At 48.0% G+C, this 26,228-nt stretch overlaps 4 protein-coding genes across 4 annotated transcripts in view; all 4 read left to right on the forward strand.

Annotated features, from left to right (window-relative positions):
• LOC147300775 (uncharacterized) overlaps nt 1–3,377 on the forward strand; it is a 3,769-nt gene extending 392 nt beyond the window's left edge. The window contains exon 1 of the mRNA XM_086283225.1: nt 1–3,377. This exon is cut by the window's left edge and continues 392 nt beyond it. Within this exon, the coding sequence (XP_086139351.1) occupies nt 811–3,258 (2,448 nt within the window). The 5' untranslated portion in view covers nt 1–810 and the 3' untranslated portion in view covers nt 3,259–3,377.
• A 2,171-nt stretch (nt 3,378–5,548) lies between these two features.
• On the forward strand, nt 5,549–9,317 carry LOC147300776 (uncharacterized). Its single transcript, XM_086283224.1, has one exon. It carries the CDS (start codon nt 6,751–6,753, stop codon nt 9,196–9,198), a length of 2,448 nt encoding a protein of 815 aa, XP_086139350.1. The 5' UTR covers nt 5,549–6,750; the 3' UTR covers nt 9,199–9,317.
• Nucleotides 9,318–11,488: 2,171 nt separating this feature from the next.
• On the forward strand, nt 11,489–15,257 carry LOC147300777 (uncharacterized). The gene has a single exon (XM_086283223.1). The coding sequence runs from the start codon at nt 12,691–12,693 to the stop codon at nt 15,136–15,138; it is 2,448 nt and encodes an 815-aa protein (XP_086139349.1). The 5' UTR covers nt 11,489–12,690; the 3' UTR covers nt 15,139–15,257.
• Nucleotides 15,258–17,428: 2,171 nt separating this feature from the next.
• Nucleotides 17,429–21,197, forward strand: LOC147300778 (uncharacterized). The gene has a single exon (XM_086283222.1). It carries the CDS (start codon nt 18,631–18,633, stop codon nt 21,076–21,078), a length of 2,448 nt encoding a protein of 815 aa, XP_086139348.1. The 5' UTR covers nt 17,429–18,630; the 3' UTR covers nt 21,079–21,197.
• Nucleotides 21,198–26,228: the final 5,031 nt, after the last annotated feature.

Genomic DNA, 26,228 nt, shown 5'->3' on the forward strand with positions numbered 1-26,228 from the left:
GACTTTGTGCATTACATATCTGTTCTGTTCTATGCTTATGACCAACCTCTATGATGTATGACAATGGACCATTACATCACTTTATACCAATCATACACTGTATATATCACCTGTGACTTCTCACTATATTGTATGGACTACTTGAATGTAAATATTTCATATTTTGGACTTTATTGTGTGAGAAAATCTCTCCACAATGTTTAACTGTACAACACTATTGTGGCTGAGTGCAATCTGCCCTCTGTGTTTTAAAGACTTAATGTAAACATGTTCCACACCCGTATTCATGGGTAAAAAAAGTTTCTTTTCCACTCTTACGCCTGACAGTCTGTGTTCCCGATGTCCGTGAACGTAGCACCTGCGCGTGCGACCGTCCACGGCCTTATTGTCACGGCGTCTTTTTGAATTCTGCTGTGGAGACCACTGATTGGCTGCTGAAATGCGGCCACCTTGAATGTTAGGGGTAGTGTGGTCCAACCCACTCGCAGACTTTCGTGGACGTTATGCGAGCAACACAAAGCCTGCTCCGGACAATTGTTGGACTTATTATTCTTCGATCACAAGCCAGCCTGAAGAAGGTTCATCCTGAACCGAAACGTCGCGACCTTGGCTTGTATTATATGGTTTTTGTATATATTTTTTGTATATATCTTTTACAGTTTGCTTTATTGAATTTGAGCAATAAAAATACGCTCATTTATCATAAAGTCGGTAGCACGAGTCATCCGTGGGCGCAGCATCGCCTAGCATTACCTACACGACCGGTGGAGAAGAGAGGTGGTAGCTAAAGCCATCAGTGGCGGTACAACCATGCCCACGTTCACAACGGATGACCAGTGGACCGTTGTTCGGCGGCGCGGAGACCGGAGAAGAGATCGCGGCTGGGCAGCTGAGGGGTACGCACGCAGGTCCCCCCGCCGCAGCAGTTATCCATCTCGTACAGGTCGGATGACCTACGCGGCCGCCGTGAGAGGAGAACACCGCAACGGTGAGCGACACTTCCCCCACGCACCACAGCGGAGATGGGAGGAAGAACGGCCCGCGACAGACCGCTATGCAGCCGAACGGTGGAGCCGCAGAGGAGAGCGCGGCTGGACAGCCGTGGAGGACACACGCAGACCGCCCAGACACAGCAGTTATCCATCTCGAGAGGCTCGGAGAACCTACGCGGCGGTCGTAAGGGGAGAACATCGCAGCGGTGAGCGACACTTCTTCCACGCACCACAACAGAGATGGGAGAGAGAACGGCCCGCGACGGACCGTTATGCAGCCGAACAGAGGGGTCGGGGAGGAGAGCGCGGCTGGACAGCCGTGGAGGACGCACGCAGACCGCCCCGACACACCAGTTACCCGTCTCGAGAGACTCGGAGGATTCATGCAGCGGCCGTGAGAGAGGAGCACCGCGGTGATGATCCAGATTTCTTCCACGCGCCACAGCGACGTCAGAGGGGACGACAGCAGACGACAGGTCGCTTTGCAACCGGACCAGGGAATCGGACCGGACGGGACCGACGCTTTGAACGGAGACCAGCTCAGGACAACCGGTATGTGAGAAACACTCGAATTGAACGAGCTGGTCCTCCTGTTCATAAAATACCGTCGGAGGATCCAGACTTTTCTGCGAAAGTCCGCGTCATTCACAGACTGATCAAAGCTGTACATCACTTAAAGAATGTGACTAATGACAATTATCCTCCTTCGCTAAATAAAATAACACACAATTTAAAGACTGTCATTAAGCCAGCAGTCCCCACGAAAAAAACACAGACCAGGATTGAGGAGAACGCAAAAAATTGGGCCAGCACGACCATGATGATTCTCCGGCAACATTACACTCAGAGTGTGGAGGAGGAGATCAAATGTCTCTCTGAGTTTTCCAAACAGGATTGGGAGGGCCCATTCCAAATAGCCGCCTCCTGGGCTAGGAGGAACCTGGGCCGCCGCCTCCTACCAGACTCTCTAGAACAGGCCAGAGCTGAGATCGTAGCCAAGTGGAGTGACCTGGGACCTACCACTGCGACAGAGGAGGAGGACACCACCACGACAACTACACGGGGGCCAAGTGGTTGTGTGATGAGACTGCAGCAGGACACCATTGAACTCCTTAGCGAGGTAACGCAGCCTAATGCTATTGTCACACAAACCGCCCCGATACAGACCGGCGCTGGTCGGATGGTGACTGTTTCTGCACAGGTGCACGCCCCGCCCGCACCATGCAGAACTTCCAAAACAACAACGGCAACGATGACTGACCACGTCGCGGGGGACTGGTCGCCCTTCGGTGAGACGGAGCAGCAGCCAGAGAGGGAACCAACACCTTCCCCTCCTCTGGAGCCTTTACAACTAACGGAGCCAAATCTGGAGACTCCGAAAGACCAGAGAGTGGGCAGGCTCCTCGCCTCGCTTCAAGAGACAACATGCCAGGAACGACCACTTTCCCCCTCCACCCAAACACCGCAACCTGATCAGGTGTCACACACTGAGGTGCTGGACCTCACACAGGGGGAGTCCACCCCTATTAAGGCAAGACGCATTGGCCCTGTGAAAGGGTTTAAACCACAAACAGCTTCTCACCAGGGCCCACCTCGCAGCGGTTTAGACAGACTCAGCTCCTGTGTGCAAACTCGGCTCCAGATTCAGCCAGCAGAAGGATCACCATCTCCTCCACCATCTCTTCCTTCTTCACCGACCGTACCGGGACAGCAGGTGAGGACCCCGACCAGACATCCCAACACATACAGGAAACTGACAGACTGGCATCTACACGTCGGGGACCCCTGGCTCATCGTCGGCGATTCTAATGTTAGCAAATTGCCTCCCTTTGCAACCGACAGCCTTCAGATTGACAGTTTCCCGGGGGCTAAATGGTGGCATGCAGAGTTCATCCTACAGAAGGCCACTATTGACACTACGGTGACACATCTGATCCTGTCTTTTGGCATTAACAACAGGTCCCAGAGAGACAAAAATGTGCCTGTTCTAGAACTAAAGAGAGTCCTTAAGACAGCCCGGGAGAAATTCCCTGAGGCAGACATTTATGTGCCTGAGGTTAACTTTTCCTCTGCTCTCCCTCAGATCGAACAGGACACTTTGCTGCACATGAACACCTTTATTACAGGTTTAAAAGAGCACATCCCAGCCCTCGCCCCAGACAGCTTCTCCACAGAAGATGATGATGTTCACTGGTCGCTTGAAACTGCAGAGGCAATGCTTCAGCACTGGGAGAAGTATGTAAATGGGGAATCCCCACAAGCCTGAGACGGGAGGGGTCAAGTGATTTACATGTTGTAAATGGTGTTATGAACTTGTCCAAAAAATTCCGTCCTTCCATTGCTCAGCGGACCCTACTGAATAGAGGCCTGACTTTTATCCCCACAAAAGGCTATAACAAAAATCTAAAATTACAGTGTAAATATGACATTCAGCAGTACCATAGGAGGATCAAATTGGCTGCCTTTTATGGAGATAAAAATGAGTCTCGATCTCAGCCCTTCACTCCAAAATCATACTGGTCACCACCCAACGCTCAGCTTCCATCCCAAATTCTTAATTTGATCAAAACAGATAATGAATATTTTCAAAACCACTTTAATATAGGACGACTTAAGTCCAATTTGACAGTAGAAGAGATAAAGGCCCTAACAGAATTGAAAGGAAACAAACAAATTATCATTAAACCAGCAGACAAAGGAAGCGCAGTCGTAATTTTGGATAGAGAACAGTATTTGGAGGAAGGCTACAGACAATTGAACGACAAAAAATATTATTTGAAACTAAAAAAACCCATTTACCACGAAACAGTACCACTAGTGGAAAAGATTATTAATAATTTGAACCAAAAGAAATTTATAAACCTAAAACAAAAGAACTATTTACTGGGCTCCGCTGAGCCAAGAGGAAGACTTTTTTACATGCTGCCTAAGATCCACAAGGATCCGGCGAAATGGAGTGTCCCCTTTCAGGTGCCCCCAGGACGACCAATCGTTTCAGACTGTGATAGTGAGACGTATTATACAGCTGAATACCTGGACTATTTCCTGACTCCTTTATCCACAAAACATGCAAGCTATATCAAAGATACATATGATTTTGTGGATAAAGTGAAGCAAATAGAAGTCCCCATTGATGCTTTTCTGTTTTCCATAGACATTGACAGCCTTTACACAAACATTGACATTGGTGAAGGCATTGACTCCATTAAGAGAGTCTTTCAAAGATACCCGGATAAGAAAAGGCCAGAAAAAGAATTACTACAACTTTTAGAAATAAACCTCACAAGGAACGATTTTGAATTCAATGGTGACTTCTATTTACAAATCAAGGGGACAGCTATGGGGAAAAAGTTTGCCCCAGCATATGCAAACATCTTCATGGCAGAGTGGGAAACTGCTGCACTAGATAAATGCATAAAGAAACCACTGCATTATTATCGCTTTCTGGATGACATATGGGGTGTCTGGCAACATTCTGAGCAGGATTTTGAGATGTTTCTTAGGACCTTAAATGACCACAATGCTTCTATTAAGCTTAAATCAACCATCAGTAAGACCTCTATTGATTTTCTTGACACAACCACCTTTAAGGGCACAAATTTCATGAATGATCACAAATTGGACATAAAGGTATTCTTTAAACCTACAGACACTCATGCCCTACTATTCAAAACAAGCTTTCATCCCAGACACACATTCGCAGGAATTGTCAAATCTCAACTGTTAAGATTCCACAGAATCTGCACACAGAAATCTGATTTTGGAACTGCTGTCAAGACGTTATTCTCTGCTCTCTCCACTAGGGGGTACAATTGGTCTTTCCTAAGGGGATGCTTCAAATCATTTTTGCTGACAAAACCAATTGATGTCTCCCCCTTACTTCCAGTGGTCATCACATATGCCCCCTGCACCTGCAAATTAGTCAGGGCTCTTAAGAACAATTTCCAGAACCTGTCTCGAGATGTCCAGACACTCCATACTCACAGAGTGATTGCTGCCTTCAGGAGGCATAAAAATCTGGGTGATCTCCTCATTAGAGCCCAAATCACACCTCTCTCTGTGCCTAGACAGAGACATCAAGGACAATTTTTCCAACATCACAGATTGGTCCGCAGCCACTCCAATGGCCAGGTTTTTCTGTCTTTGTGCAAAGGGACCCCGAGGTCCAAAAACTGTATATATTTGATTACATGCAAGAGATGTGGGATCCAGTATGTGGGAGAAACTGGTAACACACTGCTCACCAGATTCACTCAACACAGGTACAACATCACACGGAAAAAGAACACTCACACTCACCTTGTTAAGCACTTTCTATTGCATGGCTGGGATTCTATCACAGCTACAGCCATTCAAATCAACTCAGGGTGGACAACACAACAGAGGTGGAGAGCTGAGAGGATTTGGATAGCTAAACTAAATACAGTTTATCCAAATGGCCTCAACGAAAAGGGTTATAGGAGGTATTAATATAACAACGTGTATATAGTTAACATTTCATTACTTTCATGTGTGTATTTATGGACATTTTGTCACTGCTCTGGGGACCTCGCCTTTTTCAGGTCTCACAAGGGAGTATCCTGGCCTTGAAATTGGCCCTAACCCTAACCTCAGTGACCCCCAGAATAATTGACCCCCTGCCCTAAGCCTAACCATTTGCCAATCTGATTGGACACGAGTCTGAAACCCCACTGGTGGGGTCCTGGACGCCTGAGAAGGGAGCAGGTATGGTCTGTGCATTGGAGCACGGCCCCCTTCGGGGACCGTGCTCCCAACTTTGATCTCCCCTAACCGGCCTGTGCCGCCTGACCACCCTCTTGGGTTATTCTGGGACCCCTCACTGTGATGCCCTGTTACAAAAAAGGAAAATAAAACACATGTAAATGTATCAACTATAACACCGGTGTAACATTCAGGGGTCATAAGGTCAACTATGTGTGATGGTATGGACTTTGTGCATTACATATCTGTTCTGTTCTATGCTTATGACCAACCTCTATGATGTATGACAATGGACCATTACATCACTTTATACCAATCATACACTGTATATATCACCTGTGACTTCTCACTATATTGTATGGACTACTTGAATGTAAATATTTCATATTTTGGACTTTATTGTGTGAGAAAATCTCTCCACAATGTTTAACTGTACAACACTATTGTGGCTGAGTGCAATCTGCCCTCTGTGTTTTAAAGACTTAATGTAAACATGTTCCACACCCGTATTCATGGGTAAAAAAAGTTTCTTTTCCACTCTTACGCCTGACAGTCTGTGTTCCCGATGTCCGTGAACGTAGCACCTGCGCGTGCGACCGTCCACGGCCTTATTGTCACGGCGTCTTTTTGAATTCTGCTGTGGAGACCACTGATTGGCTGCTGAAATGCGGCCACCTTGAATGTTAGGGGTAGTGTGGTCCAACCCACTCGCAGACTTTCGTGGACGTTATGCGAGCAACACAAAGCCTGCTCCGGACAATTGTTGGACTTATTATTCTTCGATCACAAGCCAGCCTGAAGAAGGTTCATCCTGAACCGAAACGTCGCGACCTTGGCTTGTATTATATGGTTTTTGTATATATTTTTTGTATATATCTTTTACAGTTTGCTTTATTGAATTTGAGCAATAAAAATACGCTCATTTATCATAAAGTCGGTAGCACGAGTCATCCGTGGGCGCAGCATCGCCTAGCATTACCTACACGACCGGTGGAGAAGAGAGGTGGTAGCTAAAGCCATCAGTGGCGGTACAACCATGCCCACGTTCACAACGGATGACCAGTGGACCGTTGTTCGGCGGCGCGGAGACCGGAGAAGAGATCGCGGCTGGGCAGCTGAGGGGTACGCACGCAGGTCCCCCCGCCGCAGCAGTTATCCATCTCGTACAGGTCGGATGACCTACGCGGCCGCCGTGAGAGGAGAACACCGCAACGGTGAGCGACACTTCCCCCACGCACCACAGCGGAGATGGGAGGAAGAACGGCCCGCGACAGACCGCTATGCAGCCGAACGGTGGAGCCGCAGAGGAGAGCGCGGCTGGACAGCCGTGGAGGACACACGCAGACCGCCCAGACACAGCAGTTATCCATCTCGAGAGGCTCGGAGAACCTACGCGGCGGTCGTAAGGGGAGAACATCGCAGCGGTGAGCGACACTTCTTCCACGCACCACAACAGAGATGGGAGAGAGAACGGCCCGCGACGGACCGTTATGCAGCCGAACAGAGGGGTCGGGGAGGAGAGCGCGGCTGGACAGCCGTGGAGGACGCACGCAGACCGCCCCGACACACCAGTTACCCGTCTCGAGAGACTCGGAGGATTCATGCAGCGGCCGTGAGAGAGGAGCACCGCGGTGATGATCCAGATTTCTTCCACGCGCCACAGCGACGTCAGAGGGGACGACAGCAGACGACAGGTCGCTTTGCAACCGGACCAGGGAATCGGACCGGACGGGACCGACGCTTTGAACGGAGACCAGCTCAGGACAACCGGTATGTGAGAAACACTCGAATTGAACGAGCTGGTCCTCCTGTTCATAAAATACCGTCGGAGGATCCAGACTTTTCTGCGAAAGTCCGCGTCATTCACAGACTGATCAAAGCTGTACATCACTTAAAGAATGTGACTAATGACAATTATCCTCCTTCGCTAAATAAAATAACACACAATTTAAAGACTGTCATTAAGCCAGCAGTCCCCACGAAAAAAACACAGACCAGGATTGAGGAGAACGCAAAAAATTGGGCCAGCACGACCATGATGATTCTCCGGCAACATTACACTCAGAGTGTGGAGGAGGAGATCAAATGTCTCTCTGAGTTTTCCAAACAGGATTGGGAGGGCCCATTCCAAATAGCCGCCTCCTGGGCTAGGAGGAACCTGGGCCGCCGCCTCCTACCAGACTCTCTAGAACAGGCCAGAGCTGAGATCGTAGCCAAGTGGAGTGACCTGGGACCTACCACTGCGACAGAGGAGGAGGACACCACCACGACAACTACACGGGGGCCAAGTGGTTGTGTGATGAGACTGCAGCAGGACACCATTGAACTCCTTAGCGAGGTAACGCAGCCTAATGCTATTGTCACACAAACCGCCCCGATACAGACCGGCGCTGGTCGGATGGTGACTGTTTCTGCACAGGTGCACGCCCCGCCCGCACCATGCAGAACTTCCAAAACAACAACGGCAACGATGACTGACCACGTCGCGGGGGACTGGTCGCCCTTCGGTGAGACGGAGCAGCAGCCAGAGAGGGAACCAACACCTTCCCCTCCTCTGGAGCCTTTACAACTAACGGAGCCAAATCTGGAGACTCCGAAAGACCAGAGAGTGGGCAGGCTCCTCGCCTCGCTTCAAGAGACAACATGCCAGGAACGACCACTTTCCCCCTCCACCCAAACACCGCAACCTGATCAGGTGTCACACACTGAGGTGCTGGACCTCACACAGGGGGAGTCCACCCCTATTAAGGCAAGACGCATTGGCCCTGTGAAAGGGTTTAAACCACAAACAGCTTCTCACCAGGGCCCACCTCGCAGCGGTTTAGACAGACTCAGCTCCTGTGTGCAAACTCGGCTCCAGATTCAGCCAGCAGAAGGATCACCATCTCCTCCACCATCTCTTCCTTCTTCACCGACCGTACCGGGACAGCAGGTGAGGACCCCGACCAGACATCCCAACACATACAGGAAACTGACAGACTGGCATCTACACGTCGGGGACCCCTGGCTCATCGTCGGCGATTCTAATGTTAGCAAATTGCCTCCCTTTGCAACCGACAGCCTTCAGATTGACAGTTTCCCGGGGGCTAAATGGTGGCATGCAGAGTTCATCCTACAGAAGGCCACTATTGACACTACGGTGACACATCTGATCCTGTCTTTTGGCATTAACAACAGGTCCCAGAGAGACAAAAATGTGCCTGTTCTAGAACTAAAGAGAGTCCTTAAGACAGCCCGGGAGAAATTCCCTGAGGCAGACATTTATGTGCCTGAGGTTAACTTTTCCTCTGCTCTCCCTCAGATCGAACAGGACACTTTGCTGCACATGAACACCTTTATTACAGGTTTAAAAGAGCACATCCCAGCCCTCGCCCCAGACAGCTTCTCCACAGAAGATGATGATGTTCACTGGTCGCTTGAAACTGCAGAGGCAATGCTTCAGCACTGGGAGAAGTATGTAAATGGGGAATCCCCACAAGCCTGAGACGGGAGGGGTCAAGTGATTTACATGTTGTAAATGGTGTTATGAACTTGTCCAAAAAATTCCGTCCTTCCATTGCTCAGCGGACCCTACTGAATAGAGGCCTGACTTTTATCCCCACAAAAGGCTATAACAAAAATCTAAAATTACAGTGTAAATATGACATTCAGCAGTACCATAGGAGGATCAAATTGGCTGCCTTTTATGGAGATAAAAATGAGTCTCGATCTCAGCCCTTCACTCCAAAATCATACTGGTCACCACCCAACGCTCAGCTTCCATCCCAAATTCTTAATTTGATCAAAACAGATAATGAATATTTTCAAAACCACTTTAATATAGGACGACTTAAGTCCAATTTGACAGTAGAAGAGATAAAGGCCCTAACAGAATTGAAAGGAAACAAACAAATTATCATTAAACCAGCAGACAAAGGAAGCGCAGTCGTAATTTTGGATAGAGAACAGTATTTGGAGGAAGGCTACAGACAATTGAACGACAAAAAATATTATTTGAAACTAAAAAAACCCATTTACCACGAAACAGTACCACTAGTGGAAAAGATTATTAATAATTTGAACCAAAAGAAATTTATAAACCTAAAACAAAAGAACTATTTACTGGGCTCCGCTGAGCCAAGAGGAAGACTTTTTTACATGCTGCCTAAGATCCACAAGGATCCGGCGAAATGGAGTGTCCCCTTTCAGGTGCCCCCAGGACGACCAATCGTTTCAGACTGTGATAGTGAGACGTATTATACAGCTGAATACCTGGACTATTTCCTGACTCCTTTATCCACAAAACATGCAAGCTATATCAAAGATACATATGATTTTGTGGATAAAGTGAAGCAAATAGAAGTCCCCATTGATGCTTTTCTGTTTTCCATAGACATTGACAGCCTTTACACAAACATTGACATTGGTGAAGGCATTGACTCCATTAAGAGAGTCTTTCAAAGATACCCGGATAAGAAAAGGCCAGAAAAAGAATTACTACAACTTTTAGAAATAAACCTCACAAGGAACGATTTTGAATTCAATGGTGACTTCTATTTACAAATCAAGGGGACAGCTATGGGGAAAAAGTTTGCCCCAGCATATGCAAACATCTTCATGGCAGAGTGGGAAACTGCTGCACTAGATAAATGCATAAAGAAACCACTGCATTATTATCGCTTTCTGGATGACATATGGGGTGTCTGGCAACATTCTGAGCAGGATTTTGAGATGTTTCTTAGGACCTTAAATGACCACAATGCTTCTATTAAGCTTAAATCAACCATCAGTAAGACCTCTATTGATTTTCTTGACACAACCACCTTTAAGGGCACAAATTTCATGAATGATCACAAATTGGACATAAAGGTATTCTTTAAACCTACAGACACTCATGCCCTACTATTCAAAACAAGCTTTCATCCCAGACACACATTCGCAGGAATTGTCAAATCTCAACTGTTAAGATTCCACAGAATCTGCACACAGAAATCTGATTTTGGAACTGCTGTCAAGACGTTATTCTCTGCTCTCTCCACTAGGGGGTACAATTGGTCTTTCCTAAGGGGATGCTTCAAATCATTTTTGCTGACAAAACCAATTGATGTCTCCCCCTTACTTCCAGTGGTCATCACATATGCCCCCTGCACCTGCAAATTAGTCAGGGCTCTTAAGAACAATTTCCAGAACCTGTCTCGAGATGTCCAGACACTCCATACTCACAGAGTGATTGCTGCCTTCAGGAGGCATAAAAATCTGGGTGATCTCCTCATTAGAGCCCAAATCACACCTCTCTCTGTGCCTAGACAGAGACATCAAGGACAATTTTTCCAACATCACAGATTGGTCCGCAGCCACTCCAATGGCCAGGTTTTTCTGTCTTTGTGCAAAGGGACCCCGAGGTCCAAAAACTGTATATATTTGATTACATGCAAGAGATGTGGGATCCAGTATGTGGGAGAAACTGGTAACACACTGCTCACCAGATTCACTCAACACAGGTACAACATCACACGGAAAAAGAACACTCACACTCACCTTGTTAAGCACTTTCTATTGCATGGCTGGGATTCTATCACAGCTACAGCCATTCAAATCAACTCAGGGTGGACAACACAACAGAGGTGGAGAGCTGAGAGGATTTGGATAGCTAAACTAAATACAGTTTATCCAAATGGCCTCAACGAAAAGGGTTATAGGAGGTATTAATATAACAACGTGTATATAGTTAACATTTCATTACTTTCATGTGTGTATTTATGGACATTTTGTCACTGCTCTGGGGACCTCGCCTTTTTCAGGTCTCACAAGGGAGTATCCTGGCCTTGAAATTGGCCCTAACCCTAACCTCAGTGACCCCCAGAATAATTGACCCCCTGCCCTAAGCCTAACCATTTGCCAATCTGATTGGACACGAGTCTGAAACCCCACTGGTGGGGTCCTGGACGCCTGAGAAGGGAGCAGGTATGGTCTGTGCATTGGAGCACGGCCCCCTTCGGGGACCGTGCTCCCAACTTTGATCTCCCCTAACCGGCCTGTGCCGCCTGACCACCCTCTTGGGTTATTCTGGGACCCCTCACTGTGATGCCCTGTTACAAAAAAGGAAAATAAAACACATGTAAATGTATCAACTATAACACCGGTGTAACATTCAGGGGTCATAAGGTCAACTATGTGTGATGGTATGGACTTTGTGCATTACATATCTGTTCTGTTCTATGCTTATGACCAACCTCTATGATGTATGACAATGGACCATTACATCACTTTATACCAATCATACACTGTATATATCACCTGTGACTTCTCACTATATTGTATGGACTACTTGAATGTAAATATTTCATATTTTGGACTTTATTGTGTGAGAAAATCTCTCCACAATGTTTAACTGTACAACACTATTGTGGCTGAGTGCAATCTGCCCTCTGTGTTTTAAAGACTTAATGTAAACATGTTCCACACCCGTATTCATGGGTAAAAAAAGTTTCTTTTCCACTCTTACGCCTGACAGTCTGTGTTCCCGATGTCCGTGAACGTAGCACCTGCGCGTGCGACCGTCCACGGCCTTATTGTCACGGCGTCTTTTTGAATTCTGCTGTGGAGACCACTGATTGGCTGCTGAAATGCGGCCACCTTGAATGTTAGGGGTAGTGTGGTCCAACCCACTCGCAGACTTTCGTGGACGTTATGCGAGCAACACAAAGCCTGCTCCGGACAATTGTTGGACTTATTATTCTTCGATCACAAGCCAGCCTGAAGAAGGTTCATCCTGAACCGAAACGTCGCGACCTTGGCTTGTATTATATGGTTTTTGTATATATTTTTTGTATATATCTTTTACAGTTTGCTTTATTGAATTTGAGCAATAAAAATACGCTCATTTATCATAAAGTCGGTAGCACGAGTCATCCGTGGGCGCAGCATCGCCTAGCATTACCTACACGACCGGTGGAGAAGAGAGGTGGTAGCTAAAGCCATCAGTGGCGGTACAACCATGCCCACGTTCACAACGGATGACCAGTGGACCGTTGTTCGGCGGCGCGGAGACCGGAGAAGAGATCGCGGCTGGGCAGCTGAGGGGTACGCACGCAGGTCCCCCCGCCGCAGCAGTTATCCATCTCGTACAGGTCGGATGACCTACGCGGCCGCCGTGAGAGGAGAACACCGCAACGGTGAGCGACACTTCCCCCACGCACCACAGCGGAGATGGGAGGAAGAACGGCCCGCGACAGACCGCTATGCAGCCGAACGGTGGAGCCGCAGAGGAGAGCGCGGCTGGACAGCCGTGGAGGACACACGCAGACCGCCCAGACACAGCAGTTATCCATCTCGAGAGGCTCGGAGAACCTACGCGGCGGTCGTAAGGGGAGAACATCGCAGCGGTGAGCGACACTTCTTCCACGCACCACAACAGAGATGGGAGAGAGAACGGCCCGCGACGGACCGTTATGCAGCCGAACAGAGGGGTCGGGGAGGAGAGCGCGGCTGGACAGCCGTGGAGGACGCACGCAGACCGCCCCGACACACCAGTTACCCGTCTCGAGAGACTCGGAGGATTCATGCAGCGGCCGTGAGAGAGGAGCACCGCGGTGATGATCCAGATTTCTTCCACGCGCCACAGCGACGTCAGAGGGGACGACAGCAGACGACAGGTCGCTTTGCAACCGGACCAGGGAATCGGACCGGACGGGACCGACGCTTTGAACGGAGACCAGCTCAGGACAACCGGTATGTGAGAAACACTCGAATTGAACGAGCTGGTCCTCCTGTTCATAAAATACCGTCGGAGGATCCAGACTTTTCTGCGAAAGTCCGCGTCATTCACAGACTGATCAAAGCTGTACATCACTTAAAGAATGTGACTAATGACAATTATCCTCCTTCGCTAAATAAAATAACACACAATTTAAAGACTGTCATTAAGCCAGCAGTCCCCACGAAAAAAACACAGACCAGGATTGAGGAGAACGCAAAAAATTGGGCCAGCACGACCATGATGATTCTCCGGCAACATTACACTCAGAGTGTGGAGGAGGAGATCAAATGTCTCTCTGAGTTTTCCAAACAGGATTGGGAGGGCCCATTCCAAATAGCCGCCTCCTGGGCTAGGAGGAACCTGGGCCGCCGCCTCCTACCAGACTCTCTAGAACAGGCCAGAGCTGAGATCGTAGCCAAGTGGAGTGACCTGGGACCTACCACTGCGACAGAGGAGGAGGACACCACCACGACAACTACACGGGGGCCAAGTGGTTGTGTGATGAGACTGCAGCAGGACACCATTGAACTCCTTAGCGAGGTAACGCAGCCTAATGCTATTGTCACACAAACCGCCCCGATACAGACCGGCGCTGGTCGGATGGTGACTGTTTCTGCACAGGTGCACGCCCCGCCCGCACCATGCAGAACTTCCAAAACAACAACGGCAACGATGACTGACCACGTCGCGGGGGACTGGTCGCCCTTCGGTGAGACGGAGCAGCAGCCAGAGAGGGAACCAACACCTTCCCCTCCTCTGGAGCCTTTACAACTAACGGAGCCAAATCTGGAGACTCCGAAAGACCAGAGAGTGGGCAGGCTCCTCGCCTCGCTTCAAGAGACAACATGCCAGGAACGACCACTTTCCCCCTCCACCCAAACACCGCAACCTGATCAGGTGTCACACACTGAGGTGCTGGACCTCACACAGGGGGAGTCCACCCCTATTAAGGCAAGACGCATTGGCCCTGTGAAAGGGTTTAAACCACAAACAGCTTCTCACCAGGGCCCACCTCGCAGCGGTTTAGACAGACTCAGCTCCTGTGTGCAAACTCGGCTCCAGATTCAGCCAGCAGAAGGATCACCATCTCCTCCACCATCTCTTCCTTCTTCACCGACCGTACCGGGACAGCAGGTGAGGACCCCGACCAGACATCCCAACACATACAGGAAACTGACAGACTGGCATCTACACGTCGGGGACCCCTGGCTCATCGTCGGCGATTCTAATGTTAGCAAATTGCCTCCCTTTGCAACCGACAGCCTTCAGATTGACAGTTTCCCGGGGGCTAAATGGTGGCATGCAGAGTTCATCCTACAGAAGGCCACTATTGACACTACGGTGACACATCTGATCCTGTCTTTTGGCATTAACAACAGGTCCCAGAGAGACAAAAATGTGCCTGTTCTAGAACTAAAGAGAGTCCTTAAGACAGCCCGGGAGAAATTCCCTGAGGCAGACATTTATGTGCCTGAGGTTAACTTTTCCTCTGCTCTCCCTCAGATCGAACAGGACACTTTGCTGCACATGAACACCTTTATTACAGGTTTAAAAGAGCACATCCCAGCCCTCGCCCCAGACAGCTTCTCCACAGAAGATGATGATGTTCACTGGTCGCTTGAAACTGCAGAGGCAATGCTTCAGCACTGGGAGAAGTATGTAAATGGGGAATCCCCACAAGCCTGAGACGGGAGGGGTCAAGTGATTTACATGTTGTAAATGGTGTTATGAACTTGTCCAAAAAATTCCGTCCTTCCATTGCTCAGCGGACCCTACTGAATAGAGGCCTGACTTTTATCCCCACAAAAGGCTATAACAAAAATCTAAAATTACAGTGTAAATATGACATTCAGCAGTACCATAGGAGGATCAAATTGGCTGCCTTTTATGGAGATAAAAATGAGTCTCGATCTCAGCCCTTCACTCCAAAATCATACTGGTCACCACCCAACGCTCAGCTTCCATCCCAAATTCTTAATTTGATCAAAACAGATAATGAATATTTTCAAAACCACTTTAATATAGGACGACTTAAGTCCAATTTGACAGTAGAAGAGATAAAGGCCCTAACAGAATTGAAAGGAAACAAACAAATTATCATTAAACCAGCAGACAAAGGAAGCGCAGTCGTAATTTTGGATAGAGAACAGTATTTGGAGGAAGGCTACAGACAATTGAACGACAAAAAATATTATTTGAAACTAAAAAAACCCATTTACCACGAAACAGTACCACTAGTGGAAAAGATTATTAATAATTTGAACCAAAAGAAATTTATAAACCTAAAACAAAAGAACTATTTACTGGGCTCCGCTGAGCCAAGAGGAAGACTTTTTTACATGCTGCCTAAGATCCACAAGGATCCGGCGAAATGGAGTGTCCCCTTTCAGGTGCCCCCAGGACGACCAATCGTTTCAGACTGTGATAGTGAGACGTATTATACAGCTGAATACCTGGACTATTTCCTGACTCCTTTATCCACAAAACATGCAAGCTATATCAAAGATACATATGATTTTGTGGATAAAGTGAAGCAAATAGAAGTCCCCATTGATGCTTTTCTGTTTTCCATAGACATTGACAGCCTTTACACAAACATTGACATTGGTGAAGGCATTGACTCCATTAAGAGAGTCTTTCAAAGATACCCGGATAAGAAAAGGCCAGAAAAAGAATTACTACAACTTTTAGAAATAAACCTCACAAGGAACGATTTTGAATTCAATGGTGACTTCTATTTACAAATCAAGGGGACAGCTATGGGGAAAAAGTTTGCCCCAGCATATGCAAACATCTTCATGGCAGAGTGGGAAACTGCTGCACTAGATAAATGCATAAAGAAACCACTGCATTATTATCGCTTTCTGGATGACATATGGGGTGTCTGGCAACATTCTGAGCAGGATTTTGAGATGTTTCTTAGGACCTTAAATGACCACAATGCTTCTATTAAGCTTAAATCAACCATCAGTAAGACCTCTATTGATTTTCTTGACACAACCACCTTTAAGGGCACAAATTTCATGAATGATCACAAATTGGACATAAAGGTATTCTTTAAACCTACAGACACTCATGCCCTACTATTCAAAACAAGCTTTCATCCCAGACACACATTCGCAGGAATTGTCAAATCTCAACTGTTAAGATTCCACAGAATCTGCACACAGAAATCTGATTTTGGAACTGCTGTCAAGACGTTATTCTCTGCTCTCTCCACTAGGGGGTACAATTGGTCTTTCCTAAGGGGATGCTTCAAATCATTTTTGCTGACAAAACCAATTGATGTCTCCCCCTTACTTCCAGTGGTCATCACATATGCCCCCTGCACCTGCAAATTAGTCAGGGCTCTTAAGAACAATTTCCAGAACCTGTCTCGAGATGTCCAGACACTCCATACTCACAGAGTGATTGCTGCCTTCAGGAGGCATAAAAATCTGGGTGATCTCCTCATTAGAGCCCAAATCACACCTCTCTCTGTGCCTAGACAGAGACATCAAGGACAATTTTTCCAACATCACAGATTGGTCCGCAGCCACTCCAATGGCCAGGTTTTTCTGTCTTTGTGCAAAGGGACCCCGAGGTCCAAAAACTGTATATATTTGATTACATGCAAGAGATGTGGGATCCAGTATGTGGGAGAAACTGGTAACACACTGCTCACCAGATTCACTCAACACAGGTACAACATCACACGGAAAAAGAACACTCACACTCACCTTGTTAAGCACTTTCTATTGCATGGCTGGGATTCTATCACAGCTACAGCCATTCAAATCAACTCAGGGTGGACAACACAACAGAGGTGGAGAGCTGAGAGGATTTGGATAGCTAAACTAAATACAGTTTATCCAAATGGCCTCAACGAAAAGGGTTATAGGAGGTATTAATATAACAACGTGTATATAGTTAACATTTCATTACTTTCATGTGTGTATTTATGGACATTTTGTCACTGCTCTGGGGACCTCGCCTTTTTCAGGTCTCACAAGGGAGTATCCTGGCCTTGAAATTGGCCCTAACCCTAACCTCAGTGACCCCCAGAATAATTGACCCCCTGCCCTAAGCCTAACCATTTGCCAATCTGATTGGACACGAGTCTGAAACCCCACTGGTGGGGTCCTGGACGCCTGAGAAGGGAGCAGGTATGGTCTGTGCATTGGAGCACGGCCCCCTTCGGGGACCGTGCTCCCAACTTTGATCTCCCCTAACCGGCCTGTGCCGCCTGACCACCCTCTTGGGTTATTCTGGGACCCCTCACTGTGATGCCCTGTTACAAAAAAGGAAAATAAAACACATGTAAATGTATCAACTATAACACCGGTGTAACATTCAGGGGTCATAAGGTCAACTATGTGTGATGGTATGGACTTTGTGCATTACATATCTGTTCTGTTCTATGCTTATGACCAACCTCTATGATGTATGACAATGGACCATTACATCACTTTATACCAATCATACACTGTATATATCACCTGTGACTTCTCACTATATTGTATGGACTACTTGAATGTAAATATTTCATATTTTGGACTTTATTGTGTGAGAAAATCTCTCCACAATGTTTAACTGTACAACACTATTGTGGCTGAGTGCAATCTGCCCTCTGTGTTTTAAAGACTTAATGTAAACATGTTCCACACCCGTATTCATGGGTAAAAAAAGTTTCTTTTCCACTCTTACGCCTGACAGTCTGTGTTCCCGATGTCCGTGAACGTAGCACCTGCGCGTGCGACCGTCCACGGCCTTATTGTCACGGCGTCTTTTTGAATTCTGCTGTGGAGACCACTGATTGGCTGCTGAAATGCGGCCACCTTGAATGTTAGGGGTAGTGTGGTCCAACCCACTCGCAGACTTTCGTGGACGTTATGCGAGCAACACAAAGCCTGCTCCGGACAATTGTTGGACTTATTATTCTTCGATCACAAGCCAGCCTGAAGAAGGTTCATCCTGAACCGAAACGTCGCGACCTTGGCTTGTATTATATGGTTTTTGTATATATTTTTTGTATATATCTTTTACAGTTTGCTTTATTGAATTTGAGCAATAAAAATACGCTCATTTATCATAAAGTCGGTAGCACGAGTCATCCGTGGGCGCAGCATCGCCTAGCATTACCTACACGACCGGTGGAGAAGAGAGGTGGTAGCTAAAGCCATCAGTGGCGGTACAACCATGCCCACGTTCACAACGGATGACCAGTGGACCGTTGTTCGGCGGCGCGGAGACCGGAGAAGAGATCGCGGCTGGGCAGCTGAGGGGTACGCACGCAGGTCCCCCCGCCGCAGCAGTTATCCATCTCGTACAGGTCGGATGACCTACGCGGCCGCCGTGAGAGGAGAACACCGCAACGGTGAGCGACACTTCCCCCACGCACCACAGCGGAGATGGGAGGAAGAACGGCCCGCGACAGACCGCTATGCAGCCGAACGGTGGAGCCGCAGAGGAGAGCGCGGCTGGACAGCCGTGGAGGACACACGCAGACCGCCCAGACACAGCAGTTATCCATCTCGAGAGGCTCGGAGAACCTACGCGGCGGTCGTAAGGGGAGAACATCGCAGCGGTGAGCGACACTTCTTCCACGCACCACAACAGAGATGGGAGAGAGAACGGCCCGCGACGGACCGTTATGCAGCCGAACAGAGGGGTCGGGGAGGAGAGCGCGGCTGGACAGCCGTGGAGGACGCACGCAGACCGCCCCGACACACCAGTTACCCGTCTCGAGAGACTCGGAGGATTCATGCAGCGGCCGTGAGAGAGGAGCACCGCGGTGATGATCCAGATTTCTTCCACGCGCCACAGCGACGTCAGAGGGGACGACAGCAGACGACAGGTCGCTTTGCAACCGGACCAGGGAATCGGACCGGACGGGACCGACGCTTTGAACGGAGACCAGCTCAGGACAACCGGTATGTGAGAAACACTCGAATTGAACGAGCTGGTCCTCCTGTTCATAAAATACCGTCGGAGGATCCAGACTTTTCTGCGAAAGTCCGCGTCATTCACAGACTGATCAAAGCTGTACATCACTTAAAGAATGTGACTAATGACAATTATCCTCCTTCGCTAAATAAAATAACACACAATTTAAAGACTGTCATTAAGCCAGCAGTCCCCACGAAAAAAACACAGACCAGGATTGAGGAGAACGCAAAAAATTGGGCCAGCACGACCATGATGATTCTCCGGCAACATTACACTCAGAGTGTGGAGGAGGAGATCAAATGTCTCTCTGAGTTTTCCAAACAGGATTGGGAGGGCCCATTCCAAATAGCCGCCTCCTGGGCTAGGAGGAACCTGGGCCGCCGCCTCCTACCAGACTCTCTAGAACAGGCCAGAGCTGAGATCGTAGCCAAGTGGAGTGACCTGGGACCTACCACTGCGACAGAGGAGGAGGACACCACCACGACAACTACACGGGGGCCAAGTGGTTGTGTGATGAGACTGCAGCAGGACACCATTGAACTCCTTAGCGAGGTAACGCAGCCTAATGCTATTGTCACACAAACCGCCCCGATACAGACCGGCGCTGGTCGGATGGTGACTGTTTCTGCACAGGTGCACGCCCCGCCCGCACCATGCAGAACTTCCAAAACAACAACGGCAACGATGACTGACCACGTCGCGGGGGACTGGTCGCCCTTCGGTGAGACGGAGCAGCAGCCAGAGAGGGAACCAACACCTTCCCCTCCTCTGGAGCCTTTACAACTAACGGAGCCAAATCTGGAGACTCCGAAAGACCAGAGAGTGGGCAGGCTCCTCGCCTCGCTTCAAGAGACAACATGCCAGGAACGACCACTTTCCCCCTCCACCCAAACACCGCAACCTGATCAGGTGTCACACACTGAGGTGCTGGACCTCACACAGGGGGAGTCCACCCCTATTAAGGCAAGACGCATTGGCCCTGTGAAAGGGTTTAAACCACAAACAGCTTCTCACCAGGGCCCACCTCGCAGCGGTTTAGACAGACTCAGCTCCTGTGTGCAAACTCGGCTCCAGATTCAGCCAGCAGAAGGATCACCATCTCCTCCACCATCTCTTCCTTCTTCACCGACCGTACCGGGACAGCAGGTGAGGACCCCGACCAGACATCCCAACACATACAGGAAACTGACAGACTGGCATCTACACGTCGGGGACCCCTGGCTCATCGTCGGCGATTCTAATGTTAGCAAATTGCCTCCCTTTGCAACCGACAGCCTTCAGATTGACAGTTTCCCGGGGGCTAAATGGTGGCATGCAGAGTTCATCCTACAGAAGGCCACTATTGACACTACGGTGACACATCTGATCCTGTCTTTTGGCATTAACAACAGGTCCCAGAGAGACAAAAATGTGCCTGTTCTAGAACTAAAGAGAGTCCTTAAGACAGCCCGGGAGAAATTCCCTGAGGCAGACATTTATGTGCCTGAGGTTAACTTTTCCTCTGCTCTCCCTCAGATCGAACAGGACACTTTGCTGCACATGAACACCTTTATTACAGGTTTAAAAGAGCACATCCCAGCCCTCGCCCCAGACAGCTTCTCCACAGAAGATGATGATGTTCACTGGTCGCTTGAAACTGCAGAGGCAATGCTTCAGCACTGGGAGAAGTATGTAAATGGGGAATCCCCACAAGCCTGAGACGGGAGGGGTCAAGTGATTTACATGTTGTAAATGGTGTTATGAACTTGTCCAAAAAATTCCGTCCTTCCATTGCTCAGCGGACCCTACTGAATAGAGGCCTGACTTTTATCCCCACAAAAGGCTATAACAAAAATCTAAAATTACAGTGTAAATATGACATTCAGCAGTACCATAGGAGGATCAAATTGGCTGCCTTTTATGGAGATAAAAATGAGTCTCGATCTCAGCCCTTCACTCCAAAATCATACTGGTCACCACCCAACGCTCAGCTTCCATCCCAAATTCTTAATTTGATCAAAACAGATAATGAATATTTTCAAAACCACTTTAATATAGGACGACTTAAGTCCAATTTGACAGTAGAAGAGATAAAGGCCCTAACAGAATTGAAAGGAAACAAACAAATTATCATTAAACCAGCAGACAAAGGAAGCGCAGTCGTAATTTTGGATAGAGAACAGTATTTGGAGGAAGGCTACAGACAATTGAACGACAAAAAATATTATTTGAAACTAAAAAAACCCATTTACCACGAAACAGTACCACTAGTGGAAAAGATTATTAATAATTTGAACCAAAAGAAATTTATAAACCTAAAACAAAAGAACTATTTACTGGGCTCCGCTGAGCCAAGAGGAAGACTTTTTTACATGCTGCCTAAGATCCACAAGGATCCGGCGAAATGGAGTGTCCCCTTTCAGGTGCCCCCAGGACGACCAATCGTTTCAGACTGTGATAGTGAGACGTATTATACAGCTGAATACCTGGACTATTTCCTGACTCCTTTATCCACAAAACATGCAAGCTATATCAAAGATACATATGATTTTGTGGATAAAGTGAAGCAAATAGAAGTCCCCATTGATGCTTTTCTGTTTTCCATAGACATTGACAGCCTTTACACAAACATTGACATTGGTGAAGGCATTGACTCCATTAAGAGAGTCTTTCAAAGATACCCGGATAAGAAAAGGCCAGAAAAAGAATTACTACAACTTTTAGAAATAAACCTCACAAGGAACGATTTTGAATTCAATGGTGACTTCTATTTACAAATCAAGGGGACAGCTATGGGGAAAAAGTTTGCCCCAGCATATGCAAACATCTTCATGGCAGAGTGGGAAACTGCTGCACTAGATAAATGCATAAAGAAACCACTGCATTATTATCGCTTTCTGGATGACATATGGGGTGTCTGGCAACATTCTGAGCAGGATTTTGAGATGTTTCTTAGGACCTTAAATGACCACAATGCTTCTATTAAGCTTAAATCAACCATCAGTAAGACCTCTATTGATTTTCTTGACACAACCACCTTTAAGGGCACAAATTTCATGAATGATCACAAATTGGACATAAAGGTATTCTTTAAACCTACAGACACTCATGCCCTACTATTCAAAACAAGCTTTCATCCCAGACACACATTCGCAGGAATTGTCAAATCTCAACTGTTAAGATTCCACAGAATCTGCACACAGAAATCTGATTTTGGAACTGCTGTCAAGACGTTATTCTCTGCTCTCTCCACTAGGGGGTACAATTGGTCTTTCCTAAGGGGATGCTTCAAATCATTTTTGCTGACAAAACCAATTGATGTCTCCCCCTTACTTCCAGTGGTCATCACATATGCCCCCTGCACCTGCAAATTAGTCAGGGCTCTTAAGAACAATTTCCAGAACCTGTCTCGAGATGTCCAGACACTCCATACTCACAGAGTGATTGCTGCCTTCAGGAGGCATAAAAATCTGGGTGATCTCCTCATTAGAGCCCAAATCACACCTCTCTCTGTGCCTAGACAGAGACATCAAGGACAATTTTTCCAACATCACAGATTGGTCCGCAGCCACTCCAATGGCCAGGTTTTTCTGTCTTTGTGCAAAGGGACCCCGAGGTCCAAAAACTGTATATATTTGATTACATGCAAGAGATGTGGGATCCAGTATGTGGGAGAAACTGGTAACACACTGCTCACCAGATTCACTCAACACAGGTACAACATCACACGGAAAAAGAACACTCACACTCACCTTGTTAAGCACTTTCTATTGCATGGCTGGGATTCTATCACAGCTACAGCCATTCAAATCAACTCAGGGTGGACAACACAACAGAGGTGGAGAGCTGAGAGGATTTGGATAGCTAAACTAAATACAGTTTATCCAAATGGCCTCAACGAAAAGGGTTATAGGAGGTATTAATATAACAACGTGTATATAGTTAACATTTCATTACTTTCATGTGTGTATTTATGGACATTTTGTCACTGCTCTGGGGACCTCGCCTTTTTCAGGTCTCACAAGGGAGTATCCTGGCCTTGAAATTGGCCCTAACCCTAACCTCAGTGACCCCCAGAATAATTGACCCCCTGCCCTAAGCCTAACCATTTGCCAATCTGATTGGACACGAGTCTGAAACCCCACTGGTGGGGTCCTGGACGCCTGAGAAGGGAGCAGGTATGGTCTGTGCATTGGAGCACGGCCCCCTTCGGGGACCGTGCTCCCAACTTTGATCTCCCCTAACCCCTAACCCTAACCCTAACCCCTAACCCTAACCCTAACCCTAACCCTAACCCCCTAACCCTAACCCCTAACCCCCCTAACCCCTAACCCCCCTAACCCCCCCCCTAACCCTAACCCTAACCCTAACCCTAACCCCTAACCCTAACCCTACCCTAAGGGAAACTGCTACATGTTATGTCACCAATCCCTGCCATGCTGCGTGTCTAACGACCCGGCAGGGCCTGCTGAGTACAGTGGTGGTGGACCCAGGCCCTCTGCACCTTCCTTTCTCCGACTGGGACCCTTTTGTCCCATCCTTTTTGGTCCGATTCGCCATATCTCCAGAACCGAAGAAGCCATCGGCGTGGCTTCTTCGCCACAGCGTCCGGCACCCACCAAAACCCCCACCTAGACACCAACATCAGCCCTCTACACCTCTTACTTTTTCAGTTATTCCACTTTTGTCCCATCCTCTCCTGGCTTTTTCCCCATAACCTATCATTTAAGCCTCATCATACCTGCCGTGGGCCACTGGAGGGAGACAAATCACCATGCACTAAAATTCAAATTTTGCACTGCAAACCTCACTGTGTGTGTGTGTGTGTGTGTGTGTGTGTGTGTGTGTGTGTGTGTGTGTGTGTGTGTGTGTGTGCGCGCTTTGGTGTGTGTGCTTTGGTGTGTGTGTGTGTGTGTGTGTGACAGAGAGAGAGAGAGAGAGAGAGTGACACTTGCTGTGTATTTAAGAAACAAACGCTCAAAGAAACCAAACAGAATGACACAGGCAGAAAGACACTGTTTTATTTTGGTAACCAATGATGCATTTCTTATCCCCTTGTACAGGGCCTTTTATGACAGGAACAGGAACCACAGAGCGTCAGCCGCACACATCGAAGCTGCACAGGGCACACGCGGCGCCACGCAGAATAAATGACGTTCCTGGGCCAAGGCCGAAGCCCAGCCACCCGCTGCCTCCTCGCCGCCTCCTCCCGGGACCTTCAAGGACCACCCACCAGCCACTGGTACACATTCCAATCTTACACAATGGCCCCAGCATCACAGGGCATCTCCTGACATTAAAATCTATCCTGATTTCTGTTGTTTTTCCCTCATCTCTGAGCCGCTGAGTGTGAGTGTGTGTGTGTGTGTGTGTGTGTGTGTGTCTCTCTCTCTCTTTTACACAAAAAACACATGTCAGTTGTTAAGGAAAATGTTATAAAACACTTCTTCAGTAAAGACTCAGAGAAGAGAAACACACAGAACTTCTTGCTAGCAAGGGCAGCCTCCACTCTAAGAGACTCCAGTGAGAGAACTGCCCCGGTCTTTATTTTATACTCCATTGAGCGTGTGTGTGTGTGTGTGTGTGTGTGTGTGTGTGTGTGTGTGTCTCTTTTACACAAAAAATACATGTGAGTGCACTTGCAACAACTTTTAATATGCAATGTACAGGACTTGCTTGCTAGGCGCCATCCTGTGGACCAAACATGCAATTGAAAGATGTTATTTTCGCCGGTATAACACCTTCTGACACTTTGTACCGCATTGAGCCAGCAGAGGGAGCACCTCTTGTTCAATCCCAGTGGCACAGCAGCTGCTCTGCTTCTGTGTGTGTGTGTGTGTGTGTGTGTGACAGAGAGAGAGAGAGAGAGAGAGACACTTGCTGTGTATTTAAAAAACAAGCGCTCAAACAAACCAAAGAGAACGACAGAGGCAGAAAGACACTGTTTTTTTTGTGGTAACCCATGAGGTCTTGCTATCGAATTGTACAGTGCATCCTGAAGCAAGGCCGAGCAGATGACATAGTGCTCCACAGGCCTGCTTCTGGTGCCTGCTCCTGTACCAACCTGCTGCACAGGCTTCTGTGAAGGGAAACTGCTACATGTTATGTCACCAATCGCTGCCATGCTGCGTGTCTAACGACCCGGCAGGGCCTGCTGAGTACAGTGGTGGTGGAATCGGCCCGATCGGACACTCCTATCTGCCACTTTGACCTTTTTATTCCGTCAAATTTGGACCCATTTACACCAAGTCCAGAACCGTTGGTGCTATCGACATGGGGTCTTCACCAGCGCGTGCGGAGCGGCAGAAAACCCCCCCGTAGACACCACTTTCATCCCTCTACGACACTTACTTTCCCAGTTATTCCATTTTATTCCGTCAAGCTCTGGCTAAATCCCCTTAACCCTAACCAACCCTAATCATACCTGCATTTGTCCACTGGAGGGAGACAAAAACACCAAGCTCTGAGATTCAAATTTTGAACTGCAGACCTCACAGTGTGTGTGTGTGTGTGTGTGTGTGTGTGTGTGTGTGTGTGTGACAGAGAGACAGACAGAGAGAGAGAGACACTTGCTGTGTATTTAAGAAACAAACGCTCAAAGAAACCAAACAGAATGACACAGGCAGAAAGACACTGTTTTATTTTGGTAACCAATGATGCATTTCTTCTCCGCTTGTACAGTGCACCCTGAAGCCGTGTGTGGACCAGGAGATCAGCAGAACAGGAACCACAGAGCGTCAGCCGCACACATCGAAGCTGCACAGGGCACACGCGGCGCCACGCAGAATAAATGACGTTCCTGGGCCAAGGCCGAAGCCCAGCCACCCGCTGCCTCCTCGCCGCCTCCTCCCGGGACCTTCAAGGACCAC

Source organism: Aulonocara sp. 'chitande type north' Nkhata Bay, linkage group LG23 (assembly GCF_057382095.1).
Source record: "Aulonocara sp. 'chitande type north' Nkhata Bay isolate Kocher_YH1m ecotype deep benthic linkage group LG23, A_spYH_male_GT1.1, whole genome shotgun sequence".
In the NCBI taxonomy this organism is placed as follows: Eukaryota; Metazoa; Chordata; class Actinopteri; order Cichliformes; family Cichlidae; genus Aulonocara; species Aulonocara sp. 'chitande type north' Nkhata Bay.